This window comes from Cryptotermes secundus, unplaced genomic scaffold (genome assembly GCF_002891405.2).
Source record: "Cryptotermes secundus unplaced genomic scaffold, Csec_1.0 scaffold790, whole genome shotgun sequence".
Classification (NCBI taxonomy): domain Eukaryota; kingdom Metazoa; phylum Arthropoda; class Insecta; order Blattodea; family Kalotermitidae; genus Cryptotermes; species Cryptotermes secundus.
Window position 1 is genome coordinate 264,287 of NW_019744127.1, and position 24,783 is coordinate 289,069.

At 39.8% G+C, this 24,783-nt stretch overlaps 1 protein-coding gene across 3 annotated transcripts in view; it reads left to right on the forward strand.

The window, feature by feature from the left end:
- LOC111874532 (myosin heavy chain, skeletal muscle, adult) overlaps nucleotides 1-24,783 on the forward strand; it is a 53,478-nt gene that overhangs the window by 26,306 nt on the left and 2,389 nt on the right. For all 3 annotated transcript variants that reach the window (XM_033755484.1, XM_033755486.1, XM_033755485.1), the window contains exons 8-11: nucleotides 464-562; nucleotides 2,262-2,366; nucleotides 13,167-13,295; nucleotides 14,364-14,444. In XM_033755484.1, the coding sequence (XP_033611375.1) occupies nucleotides 464-562; nucleotides 2,262-2,366; nucleotides 13,167-13,295; nucleotides 14,364-14,444 (414 nt within the window). The remainder of the gene's footprint in view (nucleotides 1-463; nucleotides 563-2,261; nucleotides 2,367-13,166; nucleotides 13,296-14,363; nucleotides 14,445-24,783) is intronic.

Sequence of the window (24,783 nt, forward strand, 5' to 3'; positions counted from 1 at the left end):
TATATATATGGTAGTTATGTTAAACCATCGCCACAACAAATTTATACTCAACTTTAATGTTTAAAATTAATCGTTTATTTTTCTACATGTTTCGGTCACACAGGACCATCAGGCAGTTAATATGGAATATGTCTAGTCATTACTAATATTAATACTAATACTAATTCAATGATTAGATATATCCCATATTAACTGCCTGAAGATGGTCCTGTGTGACCAAAACATGTAGCAAAATAAAGGATTAATTGTAAACATTAAAAGCGAGCATAAATTTGTTGTGGTGATGGTTTAATATAACTACCATATATATGCTTCCAATAATCTATACATAGTTGTTCAGTTATCCCTGAGACCAGTATCATGAAACAGACCTCTCGCTCACTTTTTGTATCTTGTATGGCAGTGAGTGTATTTGTACCTTGATGTGTACTTCATATGTACTCTAATCTTTTGTTACATACAGGCCATGGAAAGGGAATGTGGAAATGCTGTAAATCCGGTGCAAGACTCTGATGTGCATACTGAGCATCTTGAACACATATTAGGACTCTCCAGTAACAAGGTACACAGTAAGATGTGTATATAACGTAACACCAGGAGACAAACATGTACAGTATACTCCCGTTTATCTGTGAATATATTTCCTGTGTTATGGTTCATTCTTGCATCTTTTGTAACAAATTCATTCCTGCAGAATGCATATTAAGTAGCCCAGTCCATCTCTGCATCTGCACACATGCTGCAGATCAAGGACTGGTGTTCGGATTTTCCTAATATTTGATTTGAAAAATTTTTACCAAGAATTAGAAAGCACTTAAATTTTCATTCAGATCATACAATGGGAATGACCACTGTATGCGAAGGCATGCATGTTTCTGCATTAATCTAAAGTATAATCCAGTATATATTTATGGAGGGCAAAGCCCTTCAAAGATGTGTTTTACTGCAAAGTCACATAAAAGGTAAAGTCAGAATTGTCCCTGTGCTTAATTAATTAAGCACCACAACATGCATGGAGATGTATGGGGGAGTGGGAGGTAGAGCTGCACCATTATCAGTACTAGGTGGAAGTGAGTGATCAGTTCCATGCACCATCCTCTTTACCCCCAGGCAAAAAGTCCCTGGATAGGAGGCTGGGTTGGCTGCAGAGCTGTTAGGGATATTATGGGAAAGAGAAATCTCTTGCCCCTGCCAAACACCTTGTAGTCAGTTGCTGTACCAACTGAGGTACCCCATTTCCATTAACTAAAGCATATTTCATATTTAATGTACTTTTTCTGCACGTATGTATAGCGGTGTCTAAGACAATTAAAGACATCAGATGCTGTGCGTACATTCGTATATTAAGTAACAATTGTCTACTGATCACACCCAAGACCTGGATTATCTGAGCAGATTATGTATGTATCACAGTCTCTTTATTAACGTGACACAGATAATTTGGATTATGCTGTACTCCAAAGGCTTTACAGGTCAAAACCATAAATCAGTGTTTGTATAATACGTATAATTTGTTTACTAACATATAAGTGCCTTCTAATTCACACTGTAGTTTTGATTCCAAAAGGTCTTCTGTGTTCTGTTCTCTAGGACTTGATGCTGTAAATAAAACTTCATTTATTCATTCATTCATTCATTCATTCACCAATGGGTGAATTATTTAAGTTTAAAATCTACACTGTTGTGTTTAAGACACATTCAGTTGTTTATTATGTGAAATTAGTTTCTGTTGATTGTGTTTCATTGCTGGAATGAAATGAACAGAAAATAAGATAATGAAGAGCAATAAGCGACAGTAACACCATAATTCTGGAAATTAATCTTCCTAATGTAACTTTTTCGCAGTGCATTAGGTCACCTTGCTAAATTCAGTGGATGGTTCAAATTTGTCATAATTATACTCAGTGAAACTGCAGAGCTTAGTATCCCCAGTAAGTATATGTAGTGTTGTTTTATGCATGGGAATGTGTGCATTAATAGCCAGTCAGGAAATGTTATCATTTTCAAAAAATCTGAATTACAGTTTGGTAGTTGAAATAATGTAATGTAACAGGAAATGCATATATTCCTGATACTACTTATGCTGGTGCAATTTATATTAGCACTGGCATACCCATTATGAGTGGCTGAAATCATAAGCTTTTGCCAGTCATTGGGTAGTCATTCATTTACACCTTAGTTAAAAAAAATAAATTAAAGATCTCATTCACTCTTGGTATCCTCTGTGACAGTGAGTGTATTGTGATGTAATCTTTTGTCAGGCGGAAGACATGGAAGGGAAAATTAATCATGCTGAATTTGCCTTGGAACAATATCATGCAAAGAAGAGACATCTTGCAGACGAATTAAAGGAGTACAAACAGAAGGTATGGAGTTAGTGATTTGTATAACACCAAGGGACAAACAAGTACATAGCACTCCCATTTATCTGTGAAGGGACCTCCCAGTCTATGTTTCATTCTTGTGCCATTAGGAGCATTTTCATTGCTGCATATTCAGTTTTTCAGTCCACCTGTCCAACTGTGAGCATTATGCAGCTCTACAACTGGTGTTTAAATTATGAAGAATTTGATACAAAAAGCTTTCATTTATGTTGGAATATTTTAATGATTATTTCACATTAAGGCATACATGTGATTCTGCATGTATTTTAAGTGCAACCCATTCTATATATATATATATGTGTGTGTGTGTGTGTGTGTGTATTTGTATGTATATGAAGTGAAGCAAGAAAATATTTCAGACAGAAGTTGCAGCAGAAAGTGAGTCACATACTTTATGTTCAATATACTTTTTCATTGTTACCTTTTAACACTTTGCGGACCGGCGATTTAAATATTTAAAACACCCTGGGGTGCGGCATTTTTATACCTACTACCCTAACTTGTGCACTGTTCACTTTAAAAATTAATATAAAATCTCCTAATTAATTTTATGAACTAAAATTTTTGGAGAACATTTACCAGTGCTCCTAGAAGTGCTTGAGAGTATGATATTTCTGGAAACATTCCCCTTTGTGAAGTGGCATTACACACTTGCAAATGTAGACAGTCATAGTCCTTTTTTTGTGAACTATGCAAACACGGCATTGCCTATAAGTATGCTTCCCCTTGGAATGTTCACTCTTCACAATTTAATGAGGGTATATTTCCGCCTATCATCCGAGAGTCGCCCAGGGGTGTCCACATGAGGCCTGTGTGGGGTGGGAGTTGATGGGCTAGGTCACACTAAGTCTGTCTGACTCTGGTTCTGCTGCCACCATCTGGTCTGTAGCCCAAGCCTATGCTACATTCATCAGAAATGCTTTGTATTTCAATTTCGAATCAGGGTTTAGGTTTTTGTAAACCAAAAGTGAATTGAAAATGGCACAATTTATAAGCCACAATTCTTTGTTGACCACTGTCACTTCAACTGTCTGAGTCACTAATCACTACTCCTCCACAAGGCACGTCAGATAGCTCATCGGAAACCAAGTCAGAGAGATCGCTTTGCCTTCAACCGCTTTTGTCCTTGAAACATATTCCCATTTACTAACTTCCTGCCTGGTACATAAAGAGCTGGAAGGAGCAAAGTTTATTTTCTTTTGGAGTAGGGACCCTAGCCAGCCAGGTCAAATTACTAAATACCTAGCATACATTCCGAAGATTTATTACGCAGTATTCATTGCAATTGCGTGGCGCCAGAGCAAGGTATAGTGTTTTACAACCTAACGTCCTAAAATCCTGATATCATGCGACCGGTCCGCCACGTTTAAAAGCGAAAAGCATGATATCATGCGTCTGGTCCGCAAAGTTTTAAGTAATTGTTATACGTGTGTGTTCATATTTGTACATTAATTGTAGTCTCCTGATCACACCCAAAACCTAGATTATCTGTTTTTCAATATATTGTGCCTATCTTGCTGTTTATTGACTCCAGTAATTGGTAGTATTACATTTGAGCAACCTGTTGCATTGATGTAGCACTCACTTATTCATCTCCGTCTTTAATGCAACTGAAAACTGTTCACAGTCTCTCTTTAACTTAAAATTGCATGAAAATGACATCAGTTGCTACATGTTTCAGTCCTGCTTTGCCATCTTGAGGCAAATATTGATGTTTTGAAAGTGCCCAACTGTACTAGGTCATAAGTCAATGTGTTTCCATGCTGTTGCTAATCGTTATTCACACTAAAATATGTGAAACTGTCTCTTCATTGTGCGTTATTTTCCTTTTGTGGTGTCCAAGTTTGTGTCCTCTATTTGGGTGTATGACCTTTGTACCTGGAAGGGGGCTGCTTGACTTAACATGAGTATCACTCTTCAAATTCTTGAAATGTGTATCTGTGTAAGAATTACTTTAAGTTCAAAATTTACAACAGTGTTTTAAACACACACTACCAGTTCTTTAATAATTTCGAGAAATGTTTCTGCTGATTGTGTTTCATTGCTGGAATAAAATGAATAGAAAATTAGTTCTGAGATTGACAACATCAGGCCAGTATTCATCAGGAAGAGAAGTGCACTTTATGGGAAGAAACTGAAGAAGTCTTGCAGTAGGTCACCCTGAATTTGTATAAGAACCAAATTAAAAATATATTTTGGATTTAAATGAAAATCTGTAAGTTGTACTGACAAAATAATTTTGTAATAAGTTTTCTACTATACACCATCTTTTTTATAACTCTTCATGCATTTTGGCCTTGTTATTATTAAGCTTCTGAATAGCTACTTCTACCCCTTCTGTTGTTAGTACCATCTCTGTGTTTCCTTAAATCTTATTCAAATTACTGTAGCCCCTACTCTTTTGTTTTCATCAAAATGCTGTAGCCATCTTTTAAGATTCATCTCATTACCACTTATAATTGCACTGTAATTAATCCTACACAGTGCTGTTCTAGGCTTGAAATATCCATGTCCTTCATTTTAATTCTAGAGAGAAAATCCTGCTTTCATTTATACTTTTGAGGTTTTCTACATCCTGAAGTGTATCAACATATTTTTTACTTCTTGTTCCTCCTCTTCTTGTTCTTCTTCCTTCTCCTCCTCCAGTTTGTGTACTCCAGTTTCTTTCCTTCTGACTTCGTGGTACCCCTCGACAGCATTTAATGTGTGGTTCCTTTATTGCATTCCATCATATGTACTATACATGAGTGTGGTGACATATTCACATTCTGTATGAAACCAAACTCCATACACTCAACTCTCAATTATCCGGGGGTGGATAAACCGGTTTGCGGCATAACCGGGGCTTTTTTTTAGACTTATATGTCGTTTAATATTCATTCACTTTTGTTTCACATGGTGAGTTGTAACACTATTTTCGCACTAGTGTGAACCGAGCTCTGCATTATTTCGTCCCGTTATGCGAACACAATGTTCTAGGGTGGGGGTGAAAGAATGCAAGGATTTGTGGAAAGTTTCAAGGACAGATACAGCACCCCAGTTAGTCTCTTTGTATCAATCTTCAAGTGCGTTAGCAAAATGTCAGGGTGTAAAAGGAAGCGTGTTATGTTAAGTATTCAACAGAAACTTCAAATTATTAATCAGTTGGGAAAAAGAGGTGTAGTTAAAGAATTAGCAATGCAATACGTTATTTGAAAAAGCAAAAGAATCAATTAACTTCCTTTGCTTTGTCTTCTAATTGAAGAGGAAGGAAGGAGAGAAATACCATGAAAAAATCAACATATGATCTGAACAAAGCAATGAAGATCTGATTTAATCAACTAAGGGCAGAGGGAACAACAACAACAGGAGCAGTTTGTGCTAAACAAGCGAACTTTTTTTCCGGAGCACTTGAACTACGAGGAAGTTTTGACGCTTCTTCTGGTTGGCTAACACGTTTCAAGCAGCATCATGGAATACGAGAAATTAGTATTCAAGGTGAGAAATTGTCAGGGGACTTGTCAGCATCAGATCAATTTTGCACCAATTTTGATAGTTTTGTGAAAAGTGAAAATCTGCTGCCAGAACAAATCTATAATGCCGATGAAACGGGTCTTTATTGGAAATGCTTGCCAACCAGAACATTGGCATTTCAAAATGAAAGACAGGCTCCAGGTCACAAATCCAGTAAGGAGAGATTGACAACCTTGTGCCATTCTAATGCATCAGGAACACACAGACTAACACCAGTAGTTATTGGCAAAGCAAATAGACCACGCTCTTTTAAAGGAACAATAGCTTCAAGTCTGCCTATCCCTTATTTTAATCAGAAATGAGCTTGGATGAATAGAGCGATATTTAAAGAATGGTTTGATTTTAAATTCGTGCCTCAAGTTCGTGACCATCTAAAATCCCAAGGCCTACCTGAGAAAGCTGTGCTCCTCATTGACAATGCGCCCTCACATCCTAACAAAAGTCTCCTGAGGTCAGATGATGGAAACATTTTTGTGAAATATTTTCCTCCTAATGTTACCACACTTATCCAACCAATGGATCAAGGAGTTATCTCAAGTATGAAGAGAATCTACAGATCAAATTTGCTACAAAAGTACATCAATGAAGGCAATGATCTGACATGTTTCTGAAAGTCTTTTTCAATGTTAGATGCCATATACGAGATTTCAACAGCATGGGATACAGTAAAGCCATCTGTATTGAAAAATTCATGGAAGAAACTGATGCCTTTCATCACTAATGATGATGAAATCCATGGATTCACTGGATTCAGTGAAAATGAGATAGCCATAGAATTGACAAAATTGGCTAACCAAGTTCATGGTGGTGAAGAAGTCAAGGAGGAAAAAATAAGAGAGTGGTTTGACTGTGACTCGTATGAGCCAGGCTTTGAAAGTTTTAAGCAGTGACGAAATCGTCAGTTCAGTGGGGGTGCAGCCTGAAGAGCGGGAAGAAAGTGAGGATGAGGAAGAGGTGGACAGTGCTGCTTGTAAGAAAATATCACATGGTGCTGCTCTTAATCATTTGGAATCCTTACTAGACTATCTTGAGAGTGAAGAGAATAGTTTATTAAGTGACAAGCTAATATTACGTAGGCTTCATACGGATATCCGTAAAAAGAAAAATGCCGCGAAAAAGCAAACGACAATATTAACACTTTGCGGACCGCACACCATTTAAAAGGTTTTTTGCTTTTAAACATGGCGGACCGTTCGCTTGTTAACTGGTTTTTAGAACATGATAAGTTGCAACACACTATACATATCTCTGGTGCCACCCAAATGAATGACTATCGCGTAATATTACTCCAGAATGTTTGCCTAGTAGGTAGTAACTTGACCTCGCTGTTTTGGTTCCCCCTCCAAAAGAAAATAATCTTTAACCCTTCAGGCTGTTATGTACCAGGCAGGATGTTAGTGCAATATGAATCAATGACAGAAGCGGTTGAAGATGAAGCGATATCTCAGAGAAAGAAATATCTTACTCGTTCTATGATGAGCTATTTGACGTGCCTTGTGAGAGTAGTAGTAAAACTGAGACAGTGGCAGTGACAGGGGTCAACAATCAAGTGTAGCCACAGACATTAAAAGTGAAAGTAGCTCCGACAAAAGTGCAGGTAGTAAAATTGTGGGTACAGCCGCATCGGGAAAAGTAGACAAAAGCCTACTTTGGGACAGTTTACTGGAAATCCAGGGGTGAAACAAATTCCATCGGACACAATGCAAGTGTCTGAAGTAGCAGAACTGTTGTGTTGTGAATATGATTTCCACAATTCACAATTTGAGCATGGTTCATGTTCAAAGGAGACATGGACAAGTAAAGAAGCCTGTTTGTATTATGAGTATAATATGTTCATGAAGGGAGTTGATAGAGCCGATCAATACTTGGCCTATTATTCTCTTCCTAGATAAACAATAAAGTGGACAAAGAAAGTTGCCTTGTGACTTATAAATTGTGCCATTTTCAATTCATTTTTGGTTTACAAAAATCTAAACCCCGATTCAAAATTGAAATACAAAGCATTTCTGAAGAATGTGGCAAAGGCCTGGGCTACAGACCAGATGGTGGTGGCAGAACGAGAGTCAGACAAAGACTTAGTGCGACCGGGACCATCAACTCCCACCCCTCTCAGGCCTCATGTGGACCCCCCTGGGCATCTCTCGGGTGATATGCAGAAATATACCCTTGTGAAAATTGTGAAGAGTGAACATTCCAAGGGGAAGCAGCCTTCTAGGCAATGTCGTGTTTGCACAGTTCACAGAAAAAGGAGTATGACTGCCTACATTTGCAAGTTCTGTGTAATGCCACTTCTCAAAGGGGAATGTTTCCAGAAATATCATACTCTCAAGCACTTCTAGAGCATTGGTAAGTGTTCTCCAAAAATTTTAGTTCATAAAATTAATTAGGAGATTTTATATTAATTTTTAAAGTGAACAGTGCACAAGTTAGGGTAGTAGGTTTAAAAATGCTGGTCCACAGGGTGATTTAAATATTTAAATTGCTGGCCCACAAAGTGTTAAGTGTGAATATTCATAAAAAGTGTTCGATGTTGAACACTGTGATTGAAATAACTAATTCATACTTCAGTGTAATGTAAAAAGGTATTAAATAGACCATGAGATGACATAAAAATGAGGTTGAATAAATTTAAATACAGGTAGGTCTATAGTATTATGAAGGTACTGTATTACAGTACTACTTTTAATAAAATTTGTCTTAACCGGATTTTTGATTAATCGTGATTTCCATCCCCACCATTATTCCAGATAATCGAGAGTTGAGTGTACTTCATTTTCTCTACTTTTCTTAGAACTGAGTCTGATGTTGTCATTATGATAATCTTATATGACTCCCACCTCTGATCACTGATATTCTCTCTGTCATCAGAATCTCTCAGTTGCTTGCAATTAAACTTCCTAAAGTGGGTCTCATGTGACTGCCTTGAATGAAGTTGCTTTGTTTTCTCTCTAAGTAAAAGCTGTCATGAAATTTATAGTTACTGGTTATGTGATTAGAGTAAAGAACATATCATTGTAAATTTGTTATATTGAGTATTAATCATTTCCTTGTCCAGAGACCCCAAATGGTGACAGATTTTCCTCACAATTAAATCTTTATTCAGTGCACAAAATAACTTTGATACACAATACACAGCCATGTGAGCACACAAGCTGTGAGCCCTAGAATGACATAGCAACTGAACTGATCGTAACTTAGGTAGCTGGATATCAGCCTGTCACTTCTGAGTGGTATTCTTGCAGATTTATCTCTATATGCTTCTCCTTTTCCCTCACACATATGATTTCACCAATACTTTATATTCATTTAGTGCACTCAAGTGTGTGATAGGTCCAGCAGTATCAAATTGGATCTTTAACTAGGAGTTTGGTTCTAATGTGGCACTTGACTCACCTTATAATAAGGAAGCTCATTTTATTTCAGGCTTGTGGTCAGGATTAAACTTCTGCTCCATCAATTTTATTGTATTCAGATCTTTGTTATGAGTTAGCAGTGGAAGACAGATTAAACAAAAATAAAAGACCATGGAGTGGTCAGACACAAGTAGCATTAATTGTAAATAAGATCTAAAAAGTTGTGATGATGATATATTAAAACAGTTATTGACTTTTCAGGCTTTATACATCATCCTGTTTTTTAATTAAGAACAACGTTTGGGACACTGGACTCTGCCCCTGTCCTAAAGTAAAATCATACATAGTTATGACCAATCAGCAGAGCTAGTTCATACCTCCAGACATCAGAACCAACACAAGACAGGTTATATAAACCATCAGCAGGAACAAAAGTTCAATAAGCCTCGCACCTATTTCAATGCATAATGTAACTACCAGATATCATAAAATCAGAATACTATAAAAATAGAAGCAAACATTAAAGATGCAATTTCTAAAAGAAAATATTGTAAAATTAATGACAGAATATGATCGATTGACATATAAAATCAGAGATAAGACAAAGATATTGTCACATATCCTAGTAACACAGCAAGTAATTAATGGGTTCTTGGTTAGATGAATCAATTTATTGAACACTCGCCAGTCGTAACTACAAATAATTATAACACTTCAAATTATTACTGGCACAGTAACATGTAAAGTCTTCATCACTTCCACTCATGGATGTTCCTTGCACGAATTCGGTGATTTAAATCTGTACATATTTCTGTAATTCCATGATCCTGTAACTGACTCATTCAAGTCAAGTCTTATGTTGTGACCGACGGTCAGTTGCCCAGTGTGTCTTGGAATAAAGCACCCATTTGGAGCTTACGACCAAATTTTTATTACTGTCAGACAGTTGCATATTTGTTGATATTGGGTGCTGCTCTTGACGAGAGGGTGGGTCTGTCATTTACAATTGTTGCTGTCCCTCATTGGTGCAGTCATTTTCAGGTCCAAGTCCTGTGGGACTCATAACCTTTTTTTTTCTTTAACTTGTTCTTCTGGCAAACTCTCGTGTTCTAATGTTTCGGTGAACCGCGTAGAAGTCACCTCCCTCAACAGTACAATTCTCAGGTTTATAGCCGTTACTGTGCTTTTAATGGTTCGTTGTCATGGATAGCGTCTTTTAATCACTTAAAATTACACTGTGCATATCAATACCCTAGTAACCAAAGTCCTGCCGTGTATTCGTTTAGAGGTTACCCTCAGAACATGTAGCCAATTGTCACCTAGCAATGGCTGACCTTACTGCGAGAACAGTGTTTACCCAGCCATTGGTTGGCAATGGACGCCCTCCTTGACCATGACACTCCGTCTTTTAGGTGGTCCATTTAAGTATTGGTGTTATATCTGCTAGGTCATATTTGGTATTTGAGGCACGCGGTAGCATAGTCTGATTGAGGTACTATGATACTGGGTGACTCCCGGGAATAGGACGTTTTTCAAATGAACAGTACTCAGCCCATTTTCAACTTAAAGCGAATTTATTGACAAAAAATTACAGGTCAAGATTTGCCATTTTATATACCCAGTTTAGTTGTGAAAAATAACGTCCTGCAGATGACGCCCATCCTCCTGAATGCATTTTTCCACCCTCTGCTTGAAGTTGTTAAAAACTCGGCCCAACATCTCTCGATCGATCAACTGCACTTCTCCACAAATGGCATCCTTCAACTCAGTTAAAGAGCGGGGCTTATGGATGTAGACACGGCTTTTGAAGTACCCCCACAGGAAAAAACCGCGAGCCGATAAATCAGGAAAACCAAAACTATGATGTATAAAGTACTTATAAGATCAGTGCTATCTTATGCGTCTGAGACCTGGCCACTGTCAAGATTGGATGAAAGACTGTTAAGTATATTTGAAAGGAGGACCCTGAGATATATCTTTGGACCAGTGGAAGAAAATGGAATATGGAGGAAGAGGTATAACCATGAGCTATACAAACTATTTAATGAACCAGACATTATTGGATTTATAAAGGTGAAAAGGCTTGAATGGGCTGGACACATAATACATGCCAGTGAGAATAGAACGACTAAGAAAATACCTAATACTAAACCAGAAGGAAATAGGAAAGTGGGAAGACCAAGATTGAGATGGGAAGAATGTGTGTGGCAGGACATAAGAATTTTGGGTGTAAAGAACTGGAGGAATGTAGCATCGAATGGAGAAGAATGGCGAGCAATCCTGAGGAAGGCCAGGGCTCACAAAGGGCTGTCGTGCCAGTGATGATGATGATGATGATAAATCAGGAGAGCTGAGGATCCAAGGCACATCACCGAAACGGGAAATGATGCGCCCAGCAAACATGTTCCAAAGGATATTCATTGTTTATTTTGCAGTGTGTGCAGTGGCTCCATCCTGCTGAAACCAAACTTTTCTCATGTTTATTCATCTCCTTCGCAGTTCTGGGTGAAAGACGTTATGGACCATGTCAATGTAACGAGCTGAGGTAACTATGACCGCGACGCCGTTTTCTTCAAAAAATACGGCCCTATGACGCCAAAAGGGGCAACCACACCATACTATGGCGCGCTGCGAGTGGAGAGGTCGTTTATGAATGTGACGTGGGTTTTCAGAAGCCCAGTAACGAAGGTTCTGCTTGTTTACAGTGCCATTCAAATGAAAATGAGCTTCGGCACTCATCACCAATGCATTTTCATCCTCTTCAAAATCAACTGCATTCGTACAGCAAAATCCTCACGTTGATCATAGTCTCTCACTTTTAGCTGTTGACCGATCTGCATCTTGTAAGGATGGAATCGTAAACTGTTCTGTAAAATTCTCCTTACTGCCTCACGGTGAATACGTTACTCTGTGGCATGCCTTCGAGCTGACCGTTCTGGGCTCCTGATTAGGGCCTCATTCACCCTCTCAATGTTTTCGGGTGTCCTTACAGTGCGTGCAGGCCCTGGTGGCATCGTTTTCGTATGGTTCCCGGTCGTTCTAAAATTTGCAACCCTTGTCAGAATCCTGTTCCCACTGGGAGCGGCCTCATGTCGACCAACATTAAACTTGCCGAAAGAGCCACTGCACAGCTGTTTTACGGACTCGCCATTTCGTGTGAACGCATCATACACGAACACGTGGTGTTGCAACGTCCACTGCTCCATTGTAACTAAAATGGCATTCGGTTAGAAGGTGAATGACCTTCACTGTCCCTTGCATCACCACTGACCGAATACTACCCGCTTCAAAAACGTCCTGTTTCCGGGAGGAGGACGGGCGTCATCTGCAGGACGTTATTTTTCACAACTACACTAGGAACATAAAATGGCAAATTTTGACCTGTAATTTTCTGTCAGTAAATTCGCTTTAAGTTGAAAATGGGCTGAGTACTGTTCATTTGAAAAACGTCCTATTCCCGGGAGTCACAAGCTGGAAATTCGCGGCTTTGAGTCCCAATAAGGTGGATTTTTTTTTTCAACTGACCTAATCCTTCCAGCTGCATTATTGCCCTGGGGTTGACTCAGCCTCTAACAAATGAGTACCAGGAGTCTTCCTGGAGGGTAAACAGCAGCCCACGCGTAAGGCTGACAAACTCACCGCCATCTGTGAGTCGACTCTCTAGAAAATGTGGGATCCTTGACATCTCACAACCCTATGGGCCTCCACAGCCTGTTACAGGGATAGATTTTTTTACTCACATCTAAAATTTTATTAAAAGAATTTTTTTCTCTGAAATGTGGCTGTGATCCTAAAACTATATGCTAGAAAACTATGTTAGAAGCTATAATGGAAGTGAGAAAGTGCAGAGTATATAATCCTCCTAACATTTTGCCCAAATAATTCTACAGCATTGTTCCTTTTGTATTCTGTGTAGTTGGTTGCCGCACACTTATTCCAGGAACATCAGGCAGCTGTGGCATTGCTTGAGAAGGAGAAGTTATTGAAGAAAATTGAGATCATGAAGCAGGGGGATTTAAGAGTACATAACTATTACACTAAAGAGGTTAGTATTTCATTTATATGGTTTAATTGTGGAGATTGTCATGATCATTGCAAATAACATCACCTGAAAAATATACTTATTCAGTCACCTGGACTGCAATATATGTGATATTATACTGGCACACAGTCATAATCAGGAAAATAATGGCTACAGAACAGGTGTTTATATCTTCCCTTGTACTTTTGATATCATGACATGTTTTATTGTTTGTTCCATAGGACTTACTGTAAATACCAAAAACATATAATTTCTTCATAAAATATGTGATTGAATTACATAAGTTTGTAACATTCTAATATTTTAAATATATAAAATTTATGTATATATAATCACCCTTAATTGGACACCTGTCTACTGATTGTGTTTGAATGCTGGAATAAAATGAATTTAAAACTAGTTATAAGATATATATTTTTCAGACTGACAAATCAGATAACCAGTCATCTACAAGGCAAGTGCACTTCATTGCCTGGAACTGAGAAGAGGCAATATGTCCTACACTCAACTTGGAGAACAGATCAATTTTGAGAGTATATTGGATATAACTGAAAATTACTAAGCAGTAGAACAGAATAATGCTGGAAACTGATTTTGCTAATAATCACAATTTGCCATAATGCACTAACACACCTTCAAATTTGTGGATATTCTAAATTTCTTATTAAAAGCCATTAAATTGGGCAATTCTTTTTGACTTTAAAAGCCATTACAACAGGCAATTCTTTTTTAACAAGTTTATGTACTATTATTTTATGAATTAACATTTAATAGTGATAGTGGAAATATTTTGATTGCAATATCTCTGAATTGTAATCATTAAAGCTGAAATAATGTAACCAACAAGAGGAAATGCTTGTATTCCTGACGCTCTGTTAAGGTGGCTCTGACATGTCCCGTATTATTTGCTGAAAGTCAAAATCTCCACTTGTTTTAAGGTAGTTTCTCAGTTATACTGGAGGCCATCCTCATAAATCAGAACACCCATTCATTCTTGGTATCTTGTACACCAGCAAATATATATGTACCTTGATGTGTACTTCATGTGTGTTGTGATGTATTACATTGCAGATTGAAGAACTGAAGAAGAAGAAAAAGAAGGAGGAGGACAGAGAAGCCTCTAAGAAAAAACTACTAAATTGCATAAAGAAGGTATGCAATAAGACCCATATAATGTAACACCAGTGGGACAATTATTGACAAGTATCTGTTTAACCCAAATACAGACTTCTTACTTGCTCACTGGCCATTTCATTTGAAGTATTCTCAACATATGTGAATTGGTAATATTTAACCTTTAAGTGCCAGTGATGAGTAAGGCCGTCGTGGCCAAAGTACCCCGTTTTGGCCAGTCAGGCATTTAAACTCCACTAGTGGAAGTGCGCGCACATGCCATTAGTAGAAGTGCATGCACAGTCCTAAATATTTATTTTTAAATGTAGTAATTACCAGACAGACTTGAGTAAAACCCTAATAGAGGAATTACAATAATACCTAAATGAACAACAGCAAATAAAAATATACGTATGAGTTATGCCAAAACTTATCCATGATCCAGTAATTTTATTACAGATTCTGAAGATAGGTATGTTAAAAATATATTGTAAAATTCGATGTACATTCCTTTTTTGTTGTTACCTGCTTGATGTGTATATAGGCTGAAATTATACTACAGTATTCGATTTCACTACGAACGCACACAAAACAGATCGCACTCTGTATCTCAGCCACGATGCACCTGTCTGTTCATTCAAATAGAGGGGGCAATAAGCTTTTGCAGCTCTAACGGAAGGTCTTAGCACTGAAGAAGGGACCCCTCTAGCTTTATCTTGAATAGCCGTGCTTTCATTCTTCTGTCCTTCTGTCAAAAGATTCGAAAATCTGAAGAGTAAACAGTGCTAGCAGAAGACCAAATGATTTTATTGCTTCCAACTGTTTTATGACACCAGGGACTGCTAAAATTTGTCAAGTGGTACAAACAGAAATGAATTTATAATGCAGAACAACTCTGTGAAGAACTGGGAATCCATTTTTGCAGTACGCATCAAAATTAAAACAAAAAATTGAAAATAGAGGATAAGATTATTTTGAATTGTTTCATTTTGGTCCGTTACACTATCAATCACCAATTATCAATAGAACCTCCGTCGAGTGTAACAATATATATTCTTGTCACCATTTTCTCACATTTGCCTTACATGTTTCGGCTCACAAAGAGCCATCATCAGAGGCAACCACAACAAAAACATGGAAACACTTGCACTGCTCAACAATCACAATATACAGTTTTTTGTGGAAGATGTTACACGTATCGGAGCGTAAAACACAACAACATCCAGTACCCCGAGTGCGGGTATCCCATTTGCATTTAAAATATCACCCACAAAGCGGGTCGTTAATGTTAAAATTAAAGTTAAAACCGTCCAAGTAAAATATTCAGGTTCCTCTTAGTGGATAGTCCCAATGGGGGAGGCGTCAGCACGAGATTGTGTGGGCTTGTGGTCGGTTGTGTCCGACGCGTAGTGTATTGTGTAGTGCAGTGTAGTAGAGGATAAGACTTTGTATTAAAAATTTCAAATCTTCTGTTATAATATGTGACACTGTGTTCTTTGTTGATATGAACACAGTTAATTCCATCCATTTATCATAAAAATTGAGCTAGATACAGCATTTTTAAACACAACGCTTAAAATTGATTAAGCGCCTAACAGGAACGGACATTTAAAGGCAGAGTAGCAATGGGCATTTAAACGAGCACCAGCAGCGGGCATTTAAATAAACTCCGGCCAGCTCAAGCTTACCACTATTTCGAAGTCCGGCGTTTAAAGGTTAATTCTTTCCTGTCTTATGACAGAAGTGTTTATCTCACACAGAACACACCCTTCTGCATTTATGTTTGTCCTCAGCTTTGATAATATTGTAACATCTTTTGTCTCTAATTTAATTGGTTTATTTAACCTACAAATCATAACTACAATTATTTATAACACAGTTGCGGGTTTACCCAATTTATAAACCCTACACAATAATCTATTCACTCTATCTTCAATAGTCTTCACTTATCCACAGTACAATAAAGGAGCTACCCCAGTGTCACTGTATTGAACGCAAATACCTTCTCACACTATCGCCTCTAATCGCATGTTCCAGTATTGTTCACGTTCACGATTCACTCGCTACAACTGAATTCGGCGACTGCTACAATTCAACTGACTCATTCGGCAGTGCAGTTCTCTTTTAAACCCTCAGCCATACAACGGAAAACGCGCCTTGCTTCCTTGTTGTGTAATCGCTGTGTTTACAGGTATTGCTGGGCAATGCTGCCAAGAGTTGTTTATTGCTGTGTAGCAACCAGCATGATTCGGCTCGGCTCACTTCGGCTCCACTTGGCACGGCATGGAGATCACCACTTTTCTTACTGTTGCGTAACCTGGCAACCGACTGTTTATCAAGGGTCTGTCTTCATGGTAACTCGTTCCACCTGCCGTTGTCCAGCAACGGTTAGACATGTCACACTGCTCCCTTCTTAAGGCTGTTCCTTCCGAATAGTCTAATAGTGCATCACCGGTCATTTCCTTCCGAGGCTATACTTGCAGTGTCTTCTTCTTGTCCGGCTCAGTGTTTCTTTTCTTCCCGTTTTCCGTTCTCCAGCTGCTACATCTTCCCCCTTCTTATGGTTGCTCGTCTCGAGCAGCTCCATGATAAAGCGTGAGCCGATCAAGGTGTACTACCAACATCCTTGACCTAGGGGTCTTGAGGATTCTGTATACCACATCATTTATCCTTGTTACTACTATGTAAGGCCCTTCCCACAAGGACTGAAGTTTCGGCGATTTCTCTTTCCTGCGGGATGGGTGATAGAGCCAAATTCTTTCGCCTTCTTGGTAATCTGGGGAGTTGGGCAGTTTATCGTACCTAGTTTTCATCTGGTCACTGGCGAGCTTCAGCTGTTGTCAGGCATAATTGTGGATGTCGTGCAGATGATCCACCAAGTCTGCTGCATAATCGGTTGTGGGTAGTTCCTTGTCTGGGCGTACCCCAAAAAGCAGGTCGCAGGGCAGTCGGAGTTCTCGTCCGAACACTAGGCCAGCAGGGGTCAAGCCCATAGTGTCGTGAGTGGATGCCCTGTAAGCTAGGAGAAAGAGGGGTAACCTCTCATCGCAGTCCCTCTGGTGGGATGCGACGACCTTCAGCAAGTGCTCCGCAATGGTCTTAGTGTAGCGTTCCACCATGCCGTCCGACCGTGGGTGAAGGGGCGTGGTGCGCATCTTGCTCACTCCTAGGCATTGCAAAACTTCTTGTAGCAGATGAAACTCGAAATTAGGGCCTTTGTCGCTGTGCAACTCCTGAGGTATTCCGAAGCGGCAGAAGAAGCTGGCAACCAGTACTTCAGCTATTGTCAAGGCCTCCTGATTGAGAATGGCGTACACTTCCAGCCACTTGGTAAAGTAGTCCATAGCGATCAGTAGGTATCGATTTCCTTGGTCACTTTGTGGGAAGGGCCTTGTGATATCAATGGCTATTTTCTTGAAGGGAGCCCCGACATTATACTGGTGTATTTGCCCACAAGTCCTGGTCTGCGGTCCCTGACTGGCTGCACATGTGTTGCACTGTCGGCACCATTTCTCAATATTGGCTCTTGCTTGGCGCCAGTAGAATCTCTGCCGAACCTTACTCAGGGATTTCTTAACACTAAAGTGACTTCCTGATGGTCCGCCATGTAGTTCGCTCAGAACTTTCTTCACTCTGCTCCGAGGAATAATTATCTTGGCTACTTGAAATCTTCCGTTGGTGGATTCCCAGTTTCGTTCTAGTATGCTGCTTCTCACAGTGAGCGATTTCCATTGAGCCCAGTAGCTTTTGTATGTGGGACTCCAGTCTGTGATATCTTGCCATTCCGGTCGTTGTCCGATTTCTATTTCCTGTAGAATAGGTCCTATGTCTGGGTTGTTTAGCTGTTCCTCTCTTAGGGTAACCGGGTCCCAGCTGACTGCCGGTAGGGTTCCAATAGTGCGTATTTGCTTTACATCTGCCCGTATCTAAACTTTGTGGCAGTGCGCACATTGCTCTTGGTAGGGTCATCTAGAAAGGGCGTCGGCATTATGTTTCTGGCCTTGACAATGCTCGGAACTAATGTACTCTTGTAGGTGATGTATCCAGCGCGCAGTTTGTCCTTCTAAGTTCTTGAAACTCATGAGCCAGGTAAGCGCAGAGAGGTCTGTTCGCAGATGGAACTATTGTCCGCGAAGGTACTCGTGGAAATGTTCCAGCATCCTCACTATGGCAAGTAATTCTCATCAGGTGACGCAGTAGTTTCTCTCTGCTTTGGTTAGCGTCTTGCTGTAGTTGGCTATGACACGCTCTTGTCCGTCCTCTATTTGAGAGAGTACTCCTCCAATTCCAACTTGTATGTGTGTCCACAATGAACTTCTCAACTGGCTGTGGGTAGGCAAGAATACAGGTAGCACACAGGGCTGCCTTGTGTTTGAAAAGCGGCCTCAACTTCTGGAGTCCACTGGAAGGTTTGTTTCTCTTCCGTTAGTCCAGTTAGTGGTTCTGCAATGTTGGAAAAACCTGAGATACTATAAATCTCCTGTAATAGGTGCATAGTCCCAGAAAGTTTCTAATTTCATGTTTATCTTTCAGAGTTGGCCATCTCGCATGGCTTTCAATTTTTCTGGGTTGGTGGATGTACCGTCTGGTGATACAATATGGCCGAGGTACCTGACTTCTTTCTGCAAAAGTTGACACTTTTCCAGATGAAGTTTCAGATGGGTTTCTCTGAACCTCTCAAACACTTTCCGTAAATTGAGAATGTGCTCTTGGAATGTGTGACCTATTATGATCATGTCGTCCAAATTCACAAGGCATGAATCGTACGTGAGACCTTGTAGGACTGTCTCCATTAATCTCTCAAAGGTTGCCGGAGCATTGCAGAGGCCAAAGGGCATGACTGTGAACTGCCATAACCCTTGACATGTCGAAAACGCTGTCTTCTCTTTGTTGTCTGGGTGTACATCGACTTGCCAACAGCCACTCTTTAGATCGAGAGTGGAAAACCATTTGGCTCCGGCCAGTGTGTCCATGGTGTTGTCAGTCTGGAGTAGTGGAAGGCAATCTTTCTTGGTGACGTTGTTCAGCTTCCTGTAGTCTACACAGAAGCGGAGTTCCCCATTATTTTTCTGACCAAAACGACCGGGGACAGCCAAGGGCTGTCCAATTCTTCTATAAGCCCCTGTCCTCTCATGTTGTCGACCATTTCTTTTACTTCTGCTTGTTTTGCGAGGGGTACTCTCCTCGGTGACTGTCGAATTGGTCTGGCGTCTCCCGTGTCTATGCGATGATATACTTTGTTTGTCCTTCCATAATCTTCGTTGTCCCTCGCAAAGATATCCGCGTACTCGGCCACGAGTTCCTCTAACTCTTGAAATTCTCTGGTGATTAGGTGTGGCTTGGACGCTGTGGTAACGTCTGCTAATTTCGGTTTTAGGCCTGTTGGTGGTGGCTGCCCCACTTCGGGGAAAGTCACCAGTGTTACTGGCTCATAGTGTGCCAGAGGAGATCCTCTCCTGAGCTTTTGGTCCTTGTGGGTAGCATTCATGACCCTCACTGGTACTTCCTGAAAGTCCTGAACTGGGGTCCTGGCTATGTAGATTCCATCAGGTGGATGGGCCTGCGGGCTTGGTTCTTCTAGACTATTTTCTACTCCCAGATGATTCCCCATTCTAGCCATCACTATTCCATCGCTCTGTGCGGGTATCACATGGTCCTTTGCCACTACTAAGCTGGAAGGACGGCATCCTGACCCTGGACTCCATAACGATACTTCTTCTTCCGCCAGACGCAGAGTTTGGTGCCCTGTGTCCACAGATGCATCATAGGTGCGCAGTATGTCCAGTCCCAAGATGAGCTCATCAGTGATATTTGAGACGAAAACCCACATTGTTAGAGGTCAGCGCCCCAGGGTAAGGGTCAACAGAACTCCTTTCAGGATGGGTAGGGATCCTCCAGACATGGTCTGCAGCATGAAATCTGGATTTGGTTGTCTTTCAGGCCATCCGGCGGCTATATCTGGTTTCATTACCATGATGTGTGCTCCAGTGTTCACTGTCACTTGGCACGGCATATCACTGACCCATCCCTGGGTGACCAGACTGGTGTTGGCTTTTTCCGTGATGCTGGTGGGGGCCTTAGTGCATATGCCGATGTCCACCCCTGACCCTTGCTTGTTTCCCGCCAGTTGGTCATTTCTCCAGCTTGTTTCTCTCTTGTTACTGGGTCGCCACTCTGATCTCCCCAGCGATTCTCGCTTATTTCTTGATGGTCCGTCTTTTCGGTCCTGGTGCTCTCTATTTCCCATTCCTCTGCCATAGTGGCAATTGCTCTAAAAGTGCCCCGGCTATCCACAGTTCCAGCATCTTGATTGTTGTCCATCTCTTCATTGGGTGGGGGACGATCGGCGCTTCCGGTATGTCTTGGTGCTATCTCCGTGAGGCCTGGCTGCTACCAGCACCGCCTGCAGCTCTAACGCTTGTCGGAGGGCCTCGTTTACCATCTTCTCCCCTCCAAGCAGCAGCTGGATCTTTATATCGGCATCTCGTATTCCATATACGAAGGCTTTTCCTGCCTCCCTTCCTATGTGGTCAGGAGGTAGATTGGGGTAGGCATGACGGGAAAGGAGTTCAATGGCCGTGGCAAAGTCTTGCAGGGATTCTCCAGGTTTCTGTGTCCTTGCTCTTAATTGGCATTGATAAGCAGCTGCAAAGTGTTGGTCTCCGAAACGGTCCTCTAGTGCCCAAAGAGTATCCTCATAAGTTGTATTTGTCGGAATGCCGGGTAGCACTTCTACCCCCCATCCTTTCAGAGCAGTGATCAGGCATGTTGATTTTTCCTTGTCCAACCATTGGTTGTGTACCGCTACAGTCTTGAAATGCAGCCAGAATATGCTCCACGTTGAATTTCCGTTGAATGTCAGTGGCTGAGCTGTGCCTGCTACGACCCTTGATGTGTTTCTCCGCTCAGACCTCGTCTGTCTCGTCTCATCCAGCCGGGCCTGGAACTTGCGTTTGGCTACATCAATTGCTGCGCAGGTTTCATTATAGTTTTTCATCAAGTTTTCCTGGAGTTTATCTGTCCGCGCACAGAGGGACACTTCCGATGACTGTAGTTCCCTATGTGTTTTCCCAATTCTTTCCGTAAGCTCCTTAAGCTTTATGTCTGTCCTGGCTTGGTTGACGTCCATCATCTCCTCCATCATTGTGCAGCTGTCATAGTGGGCTGTACCTCTGGGTTGCTTTATCATAGGTTGTGTAATGCTCAGAGAAGGGTAGAGGTTTTCCTCATTGCCCTTGTGTTTGATATGGAAGTTTATCACAACTTCAAACTTGCTTTGTGAGTTCATATCTCTGAAAGCTAAGATACAAAGGGTTCTGAAAAAGAGCTACAAATTGAATTCTTTATATGGCTGAGATTCCAACACCCCCCCCCCAGCAGTGACGTGGCGGGTGAGTCAGCGCTCCGTCACCCCCCTTCCGCACAGTGACGTAAGACGGTGTGAGGTAACAGCGTTGCTAGGCTATATGCAAACACGGCGACGTAGCACCGCTTCCTACTGTGACGTGGCACGCAATGACACTGTTGACGCAGGCAACAGGCAACAGCGAACGGAATAAAAGCCGACTGAGCAGTAAGCGTGAGCTAGTTGAAATGTGGCCATCGCAGAGTTCAGTTGTTGTCGAGTTAAAGTGTATCAGCGGCCGAAGAGTAAAAGTGCGTGATCAACAGTTCTCAAGGCAGCAGCCTACAAGTTGAGTTTGAATATAGCAGCCATCGCGGAAAGAAGTACTGGACATGTGTGTAATTGTGTAATTGGGAGTGTGTGATCCAGGGACACTTACATAGCTCCCGTACTGTGAATGTGTAGACTGCTGAAGGCAGAGTGAATTGATTTGTGAATAGGGTTATAAATCGTGAAACCCCGAAACAGTGTAAACAGATTATTGTAAATAGGGTTATAAAGTGTGAAACCCCGCAACTTTGTGATAATTAATTGTAGCTGTTACTTGTAGGTTGTTGAATAAACCAATTAACAATCTGTACGGCGTCTTCAGTAACGAAACACATTGCAATATTTAATTTTTTAAATAGATCTCTACAGGAGTCTCTAGTTTTTGCATCCATAATAAGTCTAATTATCTGCTTTTGTATCCTAAAGACATTGATACGGTTAGACATATTACACCAGAAAATATACCATATTCCATAATAGAATGCACATAGGAGAAATAAACCATCTTAAGAGTTTCTTGTGACATAAAACCTTTTGCTGTCCTAATAGCAAACAAGCTGAACTCATTTTAGTTACTAATTGGTCAATATGAAGTTTCCATGATAATGTTTCATCAATGTGTAAACCAAGAAACTTAATATTTGACATGTTAGTAATATGCTTGTTTCCACAGCATATACTGATACTGGTTTCTAAACTATTTTTTGTCCTGAATAAAAGGTAATGAGTATAGTGAAGTATATTGTTCGCTTGTAAGTATCTTATTTAGAACTCTTTATTGACCGTCACAAGACAACAAACAGAAAAAATGAAGGTTAGCGCCCAGCTATATTTCGCCTCATCTTATGGACAATTCTCTGTAAGATGAGGCACCGACTATACAATTAATTAATTTACAACACCATGGGCCTCCTATGCATTCTTATATAAAAGAAATATCGAATTTCCAATTTGTCCATGGATACGTGTGAAAAGTAAAATATCAGCGACTGATTCGATGTTATATAACATCAATTTTATCTTGTTTTATACAATAACATAAGTTTTTTATATAATCTGACTTACTGTATTTTTACACAAAGTATTTTAAATGATTAATAACACTCAGTTCAATGGTATACGTTTGTTAAATGTGTTTTCCTGATGATGGCCATTAGTGGCTGAAACATGTAGCGAAATATAGCTGGGCGCTGACCTTTATTTTTTCTGTTTGTTGTGTTGTGACAGTCAATAAAGAAGTTGTATATTGTAACAAAACAGGATGCACAAAATGAAAATTATCTTATTTATGTAAGATTTGAGGCTTTCACGGCGGTGACTATGAAGAAAGCAGTCTTCTGGGATTTGGCACCACTTATACACGGTGCCAAATCCCAGAAGACTGCTTTCTTCATCTTATTTATGGTTAAATGTTGGTAGAGCCTTGAGTATATTACCTTCTCAAAAACTTTGGAGAAGGCAGGTAGCAAAGATACGGGTCTATAAATAGAAATACTATGTTTATCACCACTTTTGAATACTGGTTTTACTACTGAGAATTTCAGTCTAGTTGGCAAGATACCTGAGGAAAGGGATTTGTTACTAATACATGTTAAAGGAGAGCTGATAAAAGGGGCAGTTGCTTTCACTATTATAGCTGGTATTTCATCATTTCCATATGAATGTTTGGCCTTTAAGGATTTAATAATTTCTTCTAATTCACCAGTTGACGTATGTCTAAATCGAATATTTGGGGGTGGGCCCTCGTATGTTTGTAATATATAATTTAGATAATTGTCATGAATTGGCTGACCTGTTTTACTAATTCTGCTACTATCTATGATATCAACGATTGTTAAAAAATAATCATTGAATTTATTTGCAAGAATTTGTTGGTTGGATGTTGTATTACCCTTAACATCCAAGTACTGTGTATCTTCTTTATTATTTTTTCCCCCTATTTTCAGTTTTAATTATATTCCAGGTAGTTTTCATTTTATTTTTAGAGTTTAATATCCTCCTATAATAATATAGTTTTTTAGCCACATTTATGACCATAGTTAAAATTTTGCAGTATTGTTTATAATATTCTTTTAAGTTGATGTCATTACTGGTTCTACACTGTAAATACAGATTTATTTTATTTATACATGAGATCTTTATTCCTGTTGTTAACCATGCGCTAGCTACCTTTTGGTTTACTCTTTCTTTTTCTTTTAGTACAACTGGATACGTTAAGAAAGTTACTAAATATTATGTCAACGTCATTCCCTCCAAAGATATCATTCCATGTCTCAAAACTCAGTTTATTCTTAAAATTAATTAAGGAATGTTTGTTAAAATTTGTTATGATTTGTGTTACATTATACTGCCCTTGTGTTTTGAAATTATTTAACTTGATGATTTTGTTAAAATTTCTTATGATTTGTGTTACATTATACTGCCCTTGTGTTTTGAAATTATTTAACTTGATGATTTGGGCATCGTGGTCCGATAGCCCATTTATATGAGGATATATGGTGTAATCTACATTTTTTATACATCAATAAAACTATTGTCAATAGCTGTTGCCACACCATTTTGCACTCTAGTTGGGAAATGAACAATACTGGTTAAGTTGAAAGTGGCAAGTAAGGTGTCTAATTGCTGTTTTTTTTTTTCAGCTGTTATCAAAATAATTTATATTTAACCTTTATCGGATGAACGTCATCATATGATGTCGTT